Below are 12,392 nucleotides of genomic sequence, written 5' to 3' on the forward strand. Positions count from 1 at the left end.
TGTATATCATAAACCAACACATTCACCACATTTAGCCTACAACTTGTCAACTACAATCGTATATTGCAGCAATATGGTACCACATGACCCGGTATAACACCAAAAATGATGAAGTAGAGATGTACACTGTGTACATGAGTCTGTATCAGCACACTGCTTTTCTACTTTCAAAGAAATGCTTCACAGTATATGTTTTCATGTCAGCAGATACAACACGTAACATATCATACTTTCCACACAAAAAAAGTACCCTCTACCCAATGACAATATCTTCCAATGCTGCTGCAGCATCGTAAAGAGCCATACACAGGCTGCATTTGATGGTTTTCATATTCAAAAGAAAATACACTTATAATTGATTGCACTCTCAAGTGTGAGAGGCACTGTCCTGCTCACATTAAATAGCAAACTACATTGTACAAACTTAATAAAACTATGCCCTCATTACCATTTAAGCATACCAATGTCTCACGTTGTCATAACATATGTCAAGGAATACTAATTAACTCATGGGAAAATTTCACAAATGTAAAATTGACCATTAGCCCACAACTTGCCCAGAAATTACCGCCGATATAACAAGTTAATTACCTGTCAGACTAGATTCATGCATGTGGGTTTGATGACATTTTGTCAACACTTTTGTAATGATAGGAGAAATAATCCCCGAAAGAGAGTCGTGAGTGGAATGCTGGCAGTGAAACAAATGCTGGGGCTTGGGGGGGGGGGGGGGGGGGGGGAGGATAGTTGAGGTAGTAAGGGGAGTCATAGCCATTTACATGTCAAAGAGTTAGTCAACATTGTATACAGGTGCATGTAAAGGTGCAACATACAAACTTGCAACTTGGTTGTCTTGGTTCTTTCACCCAGCTGGGCATCTGTTCACTACCGGGTATTTTACCTGATATGATACCAACTTCACATTTTCTGGGCATGTGTACATCTTCCTCATCTCATCATGATGACGTACCTGTTCCTTCACTTTTAACAACAAAATATTGTAAAAAAGAAAAACCTTCATTGAATATTTTCCTTCTTCATGTGACCAATGCTGAAGTCTTGAAGAGTCCATTCATGTAGGATGTCTTCTAGATGATGAGTGGCAGAGGGGAGAACATACAGAAAGATCCTTACTGGAGGTATCAACATGCTTGTGAGAGTTCACTGAAGTTCCAAGATGAGGTTAAGGAACTTCTGACCTCTCCACCCCCCCCCCCCAAAAAAAATGACATTATCTGTCCACTGCTCCGTCATATTTGACCTCTGTACCGATTCAATCTGACGGATTTGTTTCTCATGCAATCATATCAATCTGGGCGAAAAGTCTAGAAGGATATGTACAACATGCTGGGGGACAGTTGGATGATATGATGGTTCTTTAATACCTCGCCCTCTTTTTTTGGCAACATTATAAACAGTTCTAAGTTTTTGAAAGTATAATGCAATTCTAGGAGTGGTAGAAATAGTGTGTGTGGTGCTATACAATTAATAAGTCCTCTCCTCATTCATGCCATATCATAGAACAGGATTTCTCACATGATGCCATTATAAGGGTACCATGACTGAAATGTTTAATACATTTTATAAAAATGATTTCTGGTCTGAAATTTTGGCTTGGATGAGTACATGTACTGTACATACTGTTACCAAAAGGCATGGTACAGGCAGTATGACAAGCTTTAAACTTTTCCTCTTTGCTATCTCAAAGATCTTACAATCGGTACACCATATATCATTGGCTATACATATGTAACAAGGCAGAGCAATTTTATGTTTAAATGTTGGACCTTAAACTAAATGAGGCAGTTAGTTTGTGAGTATTCAAAAGCAATGAAGCATCTATTTCTACTAGAGACATCTACAAGGTTGTGGGAAGAAAGATTTTTGCCTAATACCGGATAACCAATTACACTCTTCAGATTTGTGCATTCAGCAGCAAACACACAATATCTTTTTTCCCCCTCTTTTCTGCTTTGCTCGGTTCCCACTCACCCCCCCCCCCTTCATCACAGCCACACCCACAGAAGGTTTAATAATTCATCTTGCAAGCGGCTCAATGTAATGATCCAGCCAGAGCGGTTTCCAGTTGATCGGCATCGGGTCAATCTTCACGCTGCATTGGTGCTGTGAAAATGATAATAGGCCGGCACTGCCCGATGCTCGCAAAGGGTCATTCCGAACACAAGGCAGATCCCTCTCTCGTCCATCTCACCATCAAATCGCATCGCCACACACGGCAGACATTTGAAAGAGAACTATCGGTCAAGATCTCTTTATGATTTTGCACTCGCTCAATCTTTAGATGGTTTATTCATGCATGAACAATACATGGTGTAAGAGCCATTTGCAGGCAATTAGTCGTCATTTTTTCCTGTACAGCTAGAGTGAAGGAGACTGCTGGCAGTATCTCCTACTGCTTGGTTCCTTCATGATATTTGATATCACTTTACCTCCTTAAATGCATTTAATACCATTAGCTTCTTTGACAGAATGAGATGAAGCGTGAAAAATGAACGTAAAAATGGCTGTGTACAACAGTTAAAAATTTGTGCTGATTTTTGTCATTAAAAAAAAGGGGGAAAGTACAGTATATGTTGCAATCCCCCCCCCCTCCACTTTTGGTTAAAAAAAAAGGAGTAATTAATGCAATTGATCTAGAACAGAGCAAAGTACCCTGATCAAACATCAATACATTCACTGATTCAGCACATGGGGCCAACATGAGTTATCTCAACATCTGTCATATTTACCCACTAAATTACAAATACTTAACTAATCCAGCACTGCAGAGAAAATTAGAAATGGTAACCTGAGTGACCTCATGCTAGATTTTTCCTTTAAACATGTGATGTTGTTGTTGTTTGAGACATATAATCCATATTTTTTCACAAATTGCTACATATATACAGTCGTAATATCAGATTCTCTTTTTTTTTATGAACGAACAAGTGTTCAGCAATACTCTATGCTCGTAGTTGGACAGTACAGTGTGTGTGACCCAAAGATCTTTGATTTAAATAGACATTCAGGAACAAGCCACCCAGCAAAAGAATGTGTGACGGCCACCATTCAACCCATCATGTTCGTACTTTGTTGACAAATCTCTGTGCACCCATAACTTGAGAGTGACGACAAGGCATCACATTGTAGGCCTACAATGTACCTATTCATTTGATCACAATCACACAGAGAACGAAGTATTAAAAAAAAGGGTAAGGTTACACTTTGAAGAATGCTTGATGATCATTTGTGAGAGAGAATATTCCTTTTTCTACAAACATGACATGTTTGTACATGTACTTAATAATGCATGTTTTTCAATGACAAAAAAAAACTAGTTTAGCTCCATAATTTAATAGTTTTATGTCAACTTGGAGATTAGATGGGGCTTGTATTTTTAACATAATGGGGGAAAAGGGAAATCATATTAATAGTGAGAACTAATAATTCATACAGCATGTTATAATGCAGCATTTCAGTTTCATATTGTAAGCAAATTTTTAGAAAGAAAGCTTTGCTCATACATGTAATTCAATATTCTATACTAATAAGAACTGTAAAATGATTTCACAAACATTATTACCTTAGCATGAGTGTCAGACATGAATGAAGTGAATACAATTTTGCTAACAAATTGAATGCACTCTACACTATTTGCTTTAAAAAATGCATTCTACTTTTCTGATCAGCATACAAAAGTTTCAGGGTACATGCTTGTTAGCAGAACTTTGGACTTTTTCTTGGAGGGTTTCTGCTGGTTCCCATGATCCAGAATAGTAAATGGGAATCAATATGGGCATGGGTGCATGTATGGACATCTCTATTATGAGAATACAACAGTGCAATGTGACATTGCACATTTCTACCAAACATGATACAGTTTCTCTCCCTGTAGAGTGCTGATAGAAACATCATACAATGTGCAACTGCGGCTTTGAGTATCATGTGAAATTGATTTTGACTTCGAAGGTTTACGATAAAGGGTAGAGACTGTATACTTACAGTAATGTGGTCAGGAACTATTTGGCCTTACTATAGTGTTCAGTACAGTTCTTGTCGTGTGTGAGATATACTTCTCACAATATTCATTTTGTATATTATGATAGATACAAATTGCACTGTTAACAACATCAGGAGCTATGCACAAGTACAACATGTTAACATTTGGGAACATCATATCTAACAATCAAATTAATCATCCACAAACAAAGAAGGCATGCAAGCATGTCTATTTCCACTCAAGAAGTACACATTCAATATCTCCCTGTTTAAAGATTAGGATCTCACATTCATGAGAGTCATTCCACGTCTAATGCATGTTATGATGTGCAATATCTGATGACTGCACGTAATACCCAGGCTGTAAAAAAAAAAAGAATGCGTTGATGTCACGCCGAGATATCAATCAGGGCACACATACAAGAACCAGATATCATCAGTCGCGGAGCTGTTCCCTTCAGTGATCATCACTGATGGAAACCAATCACTGCTTATAAATGCTCTGTGATATCAACATGAAACTATTCCAGACAAACACTTTGACATGGAGGACTAAACCTGAATTTCCATTGCCGGAGCAAACATTCATGAGCCACATTTTCAGACAATGACTCAAGACGACATCGAGAGCAAAGAGACTTAAAATGATCATCTCATCTGCCATTAGATCAGACAAAATGACTGCGTCACCTGCTATAAAAGGCAAAACAGGTCAAGCAAAGAAATACCCTCACGATCATTTTTTTTTCTTCAAGGAAAATTGTTTATTATGCATTTTTGCTGATTTAAACGGATGTTCCAACAATCTAATCAGTGTGGTAAAAGCCCTGCAAAAAAAAAAAAGTGATATAATCATAATTGTTCATGAAAGTATCTTCATTCAGTGCTGAATATTAAAGACCTGTCAAAGGCTTCAATTGTAAACTGCTGGATCTTTGGTAGCAAATTATCTGCACGTTGTCACAGCTCAAAATATTTTTTTTCAAACGATGTTTTTTATGTATAGTATGACAGGTCAACAGTTATATTTTTACAAACTGTATTTTGATATTCCAATGTCCCATCAAAATCAATAGTGAGCATGCACAATACTATCAGTGAGAAATATTATAAATTCTAGTTAGACCAAGTGGTATTGCATTATCTAGTATTATCATGTAGTGTATGACTTCTAGAGCTACACTTCTAGTGGTAGAAAACTATTTGATGCAAAACATTTGATCTCTGTTTTTGAGATTCTACTCTGAGAAAGTTACAGAAATATTAAATTTTCAAATGTCACAAAAAATCAGTTTTAGTTGATGATTTACTAGTAATTTTCAAACTCCTTCTAGAAATCCCACAATATGGAAGGCGGCACTGCTGGATTGTTGGAACACAACAAAAGTTTGATGCAAAAGCCACAAGTCTTTCTTCTTGATTTCATGTTCAGACAGGAAATCATGTAGAGATCTTTTTGCAAAGATAATACATTGTATGTGGGACAAAAGAGTCTTATGAAGCCCCAACATCATCTCATCCAATATGTATTGTGTTTGCTACTGATATCGCTACATTGTGAAAACATAAAACCTTACAACAATCCATTCATGACTTTATTTTAGGCTCGAGTTGGATAAAACACCCGCCATTTTTTCATGTTCTTTTGATCCACAGATCATAGGAAACTTTAATGCCATATGGAATTGCACTTTAAAGGTCCTGTTTACCTTTTAGTAGTGATTTTAAAAATGTTAAAGATATCCCAATTAATGCATATGTGTAGGTCAGTTGTATCACAAAATATCCTATCATACAACATTTTCGCAATAAAGCCTAAAATATCACTATTTTTCTCAATAAACCGTAACTGTAGACAGTTTAGTCTGGAAACATTTTATTATATTAAACTATTGTTCATATTTTGTTTATATTTAACAATATCTAACATCGATTAATATTATAGTTCAAATTTTTACATGGTTGTTTCTATCCCTAACTCACATTTTAGAACTATTTTGAAGCACTAATGCTGGATTTTTGTTTTATCTGCAAATGAAAAATCATGACTTTAATACATTGAAACCTAGAGCAGGGAATCATTCTCTGCGGACTGACCACTGATGATCCTGTGCTAACTACTATGATTTGCACTTGCTTCAGCATACACTCAAATTATAAATTAGTAATTCCTACCATTGGCTAATGCTCTCAATACCAAAAGAACAATGCTCCATTAAATTACCCCCCCCCCCCAAAAAAAAAACAAAAAAAAAAACAAAACAAAACAAAACAAAACAAAAATAAAAAACAAAACAAAACAAAACAAAAACAAAACAAAACAAACAAACAAACAAACAAACAAAGCAAAACAAAACAAAATGTACATTTTGTACGTCTCTCCCATAGCACAGGATTGCAAGTTGCATATAAATATTATGTGATGTGTAAGTAGCCTCAAGGATCATTCATGCTCTTTCAATCTATAATTCAACTTGCTTTTCCGGGAAAAACAAAGTAGAAGCCTGGCATCAGTGGTGTTGTACTTGTGAGAGATAAGGAAGGTAGAAATAAACAATACCCCATCATATAAGTTTAATTTGTTATCATGCAAGCTGCAAACTGATCAGTGGGTCCTTAAGACTTCAAAACATAAACAACCACAACATGACTTGCTGTTAGTGTTACCACAACAGTATCAAACATAGTACAATGGATCACACAGATCAAAAGCATGAATCAAAAAGAATGAGGGCCGACATGTACATCACTCTATTAATTCTGAATATTCTTAGTTAAACAATGGTGCACTCACCATAAGGCAGGGCATATTAGTACTCACAGTTACAGATAAACATCATTTGATAATTTTCATTTCAGTTTTTCACAATTGTAGCAGATATTGAGCTTAGTGAAACCCTACCATATAGGCCAATTTGAATTATTTAGGTTTCTTTGCTGTGATCAGTCTAAAATGTATTTTTTTTTTTTTTTTTTTTTTTAGCTTTTTTTTTTTTTTTGGGGGGGGGGGGGGGGCTTTTGGTAATTGCCATTTATGCAATTGCACTGCTCTGGTTGTCTTGGAGTTTATTGCAATATTGTACCTTATACATGGTGTATAAATACATATAAAACAAATTCGACCCCATCAAAGTGGCATCACAAAACAGTGCCTGGCCTACTGTATTATATGATGACTGGTGGGGGAAGGAACATACCAAATGTTCCGCCCGAAGGGTTTGAAATGCTATTGAGGGAGGTTATAAGTCCCGAGACGAAGTCAAGGGACTTATAGCCTCCCGAAATAGCATTTCAAAACCTGAGGGTGGAACGTTTGGTACATGTTCCCGACAACAAAAGTCATCATTTGTTATATTATATGGGTTAGTCAAATCTGCTCTTTCACATTGTATGAAATAGGCAAATTTATCCTGTCGATTGTGTGAAAAATATGATCGTTCAATCGTTTGGTATCGTTTGTTATTTGTTACGTGAAAAATTTTTCCCATGGGAGAACATTACAAAAATGTTCTGCCCATGGGCAAACATAACCAATGTGCCTCCATCACATGACTGTGTTTAGCCAATCACTAACAGGTATTTGACTAACCCATTAAACTAGGTACCTCAAAATACCAGGCAAGCAAAGTTCCATTGACACCCAAGCTATGCTGCCATCACATCACATCACATCACATCTGATACGGAAGTAGAGGACTGGTCCTGTAGTATTCCGGTCTCAACATAATATAATCATCTTCAACTTTGTTGCTTTATGTGCGTTGAGGAGCAGAGGTTTTAATTTTTTCCCCCCTCCAATGTCTGTCTAATAAATCTTTGAAATTATTAATCGAGGAAGCTTCAACAACATTAGCAGGCAATCTGTTCCAGTCGGCAACTACTCTCTGGCTGAAAAATGTACTTCTCAGTTCTAATCTTGAACGTTTGGTGGAGAGCTTGTATCTGTGACCTCTTGTTGATGAGTGGATGGCTGGATCGAAAAACATGTCACCAGAAATCCCCAACTTTCCATTGAGCAATTTATAAACAGTAATCATGTCGCCTCTTCGTCTCCTGTAGTATAATGAGTGTAGGTTGAGTTTTTCCAGGCGTTGTTCATATGACAAACATTTGAGTTCAGGAATCATACGAGTGGCTCTTCTCTGCACTCTTTCAACTTTGTCAGAGTCCATTTTATATCTCAAGTGCCATAAAATGTTGCCATACTCCAAATGAGAACCAAAGATACGAACAAAATAGGAAGTATTTCCGTCGTCATTTGTGAGAATGTCCTGTGTATAATCCAAAGTGTTTGATTTGCCTTTTGGACAGCTGCTGAGACATGTTGATGGAAATTTAATTCTTCATCCATTATAACGCCAAGGTCCTTTTCCATTGCACTGGACACTATTTGACACAAAAACCTATGTGGGCCATGACGATCTAACATAGCTATTTGTATTGAAAACATGACTATCAACCTAACGTTGACAGTGTGTACATCGTATGCAGAGTTGCCAACTTTTGTAAACACCTTTCCGTACTTTGATGGCTGAAAATCAGTAATTTGCACCATTTTTTTAATTGAAAAATCAGTAATCCTTAAAAGTGTAATAGAATATATCACAGACAATGATTTCTAAAATCAGTAATTTGCTTGGGTAACCATCAGTATTCTTCTCCCATTTCAGTAGAAATTACTGAAAATCAGTACTACTAAATTGGCAGCTGTGCATATATGCCAATGGCGGAATAGATAGAGATTCTACAGTGTAGTTTGTATTCATTATTGCCCATTATTTCACTGGGTTGCATCAAGTCAACATGCAGAACATACTGCATATAGAAACTTGCCTTGAGTGAAAATAATACAGCACCATCTATCAATAGCATTAGCGAACCCCCTGAGGTAAATATAAACTACTTAGACAACAAAACAAAGATTTGACCATGTTCACAAATCCTACTAAACATAGGAAAATCAGTAGAATAGCTAGACCTAGAAACACCAAGGAACCTTGTCCTTGTACAAACGCAAGTCAAGAAATTAGAAACCAGCCTCTCAAAGTTGTGTGCTCTGAGTACGTCTCTCTGTACGAGAAATAACTAGTGGATAGTTCCATTTTACAGTGAGTTTTTTTGGCACATCTAAAGCCTGTTTCCAGCGCGGTTGCGTTCGAAGAACACAACGTCGCCAAAACATTGTTGTGAACTCACACTATCAAGAGAAGGCAAACAACAGACCCATTCATTCAGCGACATTCCACGAGAACACCAAAACACACTTCGTACACACAGCACGGCGCGCGCTGCTCGCCTATCTAGGCCAGCCGCTGCATGCATCCGTTGAGTGTGGCGCAAGCATATTGAACAGATAGCGATTCGGATCAATTTCTGATAAATTTGTCGATTTTCCACGCGCGAAATCAAAGCTTATAAACTTCGCAAAAGACGTACAAACTAGTCTAAACTGACCGCAATGCTGTATAATTATGTACTATACAATGAGAATAACAGGTAATTACCTGAAGCTGCGATAAGTTGAAATCTTTCCAATATTGGAACATTGACGCGACATTTGTCGCGGCCATGTTGATCGATCTCGGACAAAGGAACGAACTCTCTCCGGCCGTGTGTGGTTCAATGCATTATGCGCAGGCTGAAGCCATTTGGCGCATGCACTGTCATCTACCACGTACTTACATTCGACAAAACACGAGAGGTGTGGTGTGTCGAAGACTCGTCCATTATGCTTGAGGGGTTCATGGTGATAAACTTTAGTATCCAAAATGTGATGCAAGCTATCAAAATCAAATGTTGGCTTTTCACTTACAAATTGAGAATGTATCAAGACGGAAAGTAAAGATCAATGAGGATATTATCCCCATGATATCTAGTAATTTTCAAAATGAATGTACCTACCCCCGGGAACTATTGGAAATACCCGATGAAAATATTATCATCAGCGATGTCATCAATCAACAAAACGTGGTTTTGTCATTGTCAAAATCGGTGGAGATCGCGACGTTTGTAACGCCAGAGCCAGAGAGAGTATTCTTTATCTCCAAAGTATCACTGGAATACGACCTCGTACACGCAACATCTGCATGTCGTATTTCAAGCGTTGTCACATGAAACTGTCGTTGTCTATGTTACTAGTTATTTGAAAGCAGTATCGTATTTAGTTTGTGTGCTTTGTAGGTATTTTACATCGATAAGAAACATGGAAATATATGTGCAAAATATAATGTACATGCACATAAATATATTTACCCGAGCGTCAGACCTAAAGATAGAATATGATTTAATAAGGAGCAGTAGAGCCTAGTATACGTGCAATGATTTACAGGGAGTGGGAACAAATATTAATTTTGTGCATTGATCGAGTGAACACAACAATAGTACCAGTAGTCGAACACCCTCCGTGAAGTTTGAGAAAAGTGAGACAATCCGTTTGAAAGTTATGAATTTTTAAAGTATTGTTGCCGCCATCGCTGGATGAGACTACAATTAAGGCCATGGAATCACGGTAGGACGTACAACGATGTAAATGTAAAGAATTCCACAAAATTTTGTGTTTTTTAACGAAATATACACAGTTCTTCGACAAGACGTGCCTACAGTTCTTTCATTCTGCTAGAAAAATGAAAACATACTTTATGTTGAATTCTCCTTGATACACTATAATCATAAAACCCTTGACTTAACTCTTTCAGAAATCAGGAGGGATATCATAAGTAACGAGTTTGGGGAATGTGTAGGGCCTACTTAACTTATCGTGCATAATCTAAACAGGTTTTGGTTTTTTTTTAATCTTTGTTTTCTTCATCGTCCTGCAATGACTAAACGGACGTCACGTACTGCTGTAGTCTTTTCACTATAATATTAGTGATGGCAACACAGAAAGCATTTGAACTTTTAAATGGATTGTCTAATTTTCCTCAAACTTCACTGATGTGCAGACATACTAGGCTGATATTGCTGCATTCACCCAACTGCCCAATCTACAAACAATATGGGCCTACTTTGTATTGCGGGGGGATATTTGATTCAATTATATTTCTGCATTTTATTTCTCAAATTTAAACAAGCAACAAACTATCTAAATGAAATGCGTAATACAATGTCTTCCAATTAAACAATATCATGGAGACGGACCTGAGGGTCACCCGTGAAAAAAAAAAAAATTACAAGAAAGAACTATAGAGCTTACATATCGAAGGAGGGATGAAGGAAAGAACAGTGCAACATAACAGAAGCTTGAAATATTGACGGCCTCTAAAGAAAATACATGAAGAGTTTGTTCGCAAAAACCGATAAGTCCATTTTCGAAGATTTTGAAGTACGGTCTCTGTCATAAAGTACAAAAAAATACCTTTTAAATGATATATTGGTCACTACATATAAAGGTACATTTTTGAAGTTATGGTCAAAAGAAGCAAACATTTTCTTATTATTCTCTACATTTTTCTTGACCTTTAATCGCAAATATCTCAATTTGGCAAATATGGACTTATCGGTTTTTGCGAACAAACTCTTCACATGTAAAATAGAAATTAGCTCAAATTATATCACATTTGCTTGTGTAAGTGGGTTAATAACTAAGCTCTTATATAAATGATCAAATAAACTCTTCATTTTTTAAATGAATGTGGATAGACTATTTTGGCTATGCATAATCAATACTTATACCGTTTTACTTAGAGAGAATTATTTTCTTATTATCATTCTAGTATCATTTTTTATCATCCCCATTATGATAATGAAGAATATAAATGTATGTATATCCCCTGTATCCCCCCTCTCTCTTTCTTTCTTTTCTCTCTCCTAGTTTCTTCCTCATTATAACTTTGCCTTTGTCTCACTGATAAACGGCATGACAAATCTACTTCTTTAAAACATGTTTGGGGGACTCTTCGTTCATTACATATTGATGCTGCAGGGGCGGATCCAGGAATACCGTAAAGAGGGGGCGCGTTTACAAAATTAAAGGAGTGCGCACGCACCCCTCCCCCCATTTTTTCTTTTTATTTCTTTTGTTTCAACAAAAAATAAAGGGGGGGGGGGACGTGCGCCGGTTGCGGTCCTCCCTGCATTGATCCGCCCCTGTGCTGGAAATAAAATGAATGTCATTCCTCTAATAGCCATTATTATCGAAACAGCGAGGTGCGGTTATAAGTCAGACCAGCGAACACTAGTCCTACACTATTGCAGAAAAAGAAAGAGAAAGGTGTCCTCTTATATTTACAGATCATTCTCAAACAAAATAGAGAAACAATGTATCAGAAAATGAAGCGAAACTGAAATACTAACCAAAATGTTATACCTCTAATAGTGACTTTAGAGGAAAATAACGGCAGGAGGGAATCAGCAAGTGTCAATATGCTCTGTAAACCCATAACAAATTTGCTTCT

At 36.9% G+C, this 12,392-nt stretch overlaps 1 protein-coding gene across 1 annotated transcript in view; it reads right to left on the minus strand.

Moving 5' to 3' along the window:
• Window positions 1-9,643, minus strand: part of LOC139729851 (homeobox protein cut-like 1) — a 49,192-nt gene extending 39,549 nt beyond the window's left edge. Inside the window, exon 1 of the mRNA XM_071640775.1 lies at window positions 9,504-9,643. Coding sequence (XP_071496876.1) covers window positions 9,504-9,569 — 66 coding nt within the window. The 5' untranslated portion in view covers window positions 9,570-9,643. The remainder of the gene's footprint in view (window positions 1-9,503) is intronic.
• Between the last annotated feature and the right edge of the window lie 2,749 nt (window positions 9,644-12,392).

Source organism: Diadema antillarum, unplaced genomic scaffold, assembly GCF_040938485.1.
Source record: "Diadema antillarum isolate AM-2024a unplaced genomic scaffold, OU_Dant_1.0 seq00000266_RagTag, whole genome shotgun sequence".
Taxonomy (NCBI): domain Eukaryota; kingdom Metazoa; phylum Echinodermata; class Echinoidea; order Diadematoida; family Diadematidae; genus Diadema; species Diadema antillarum.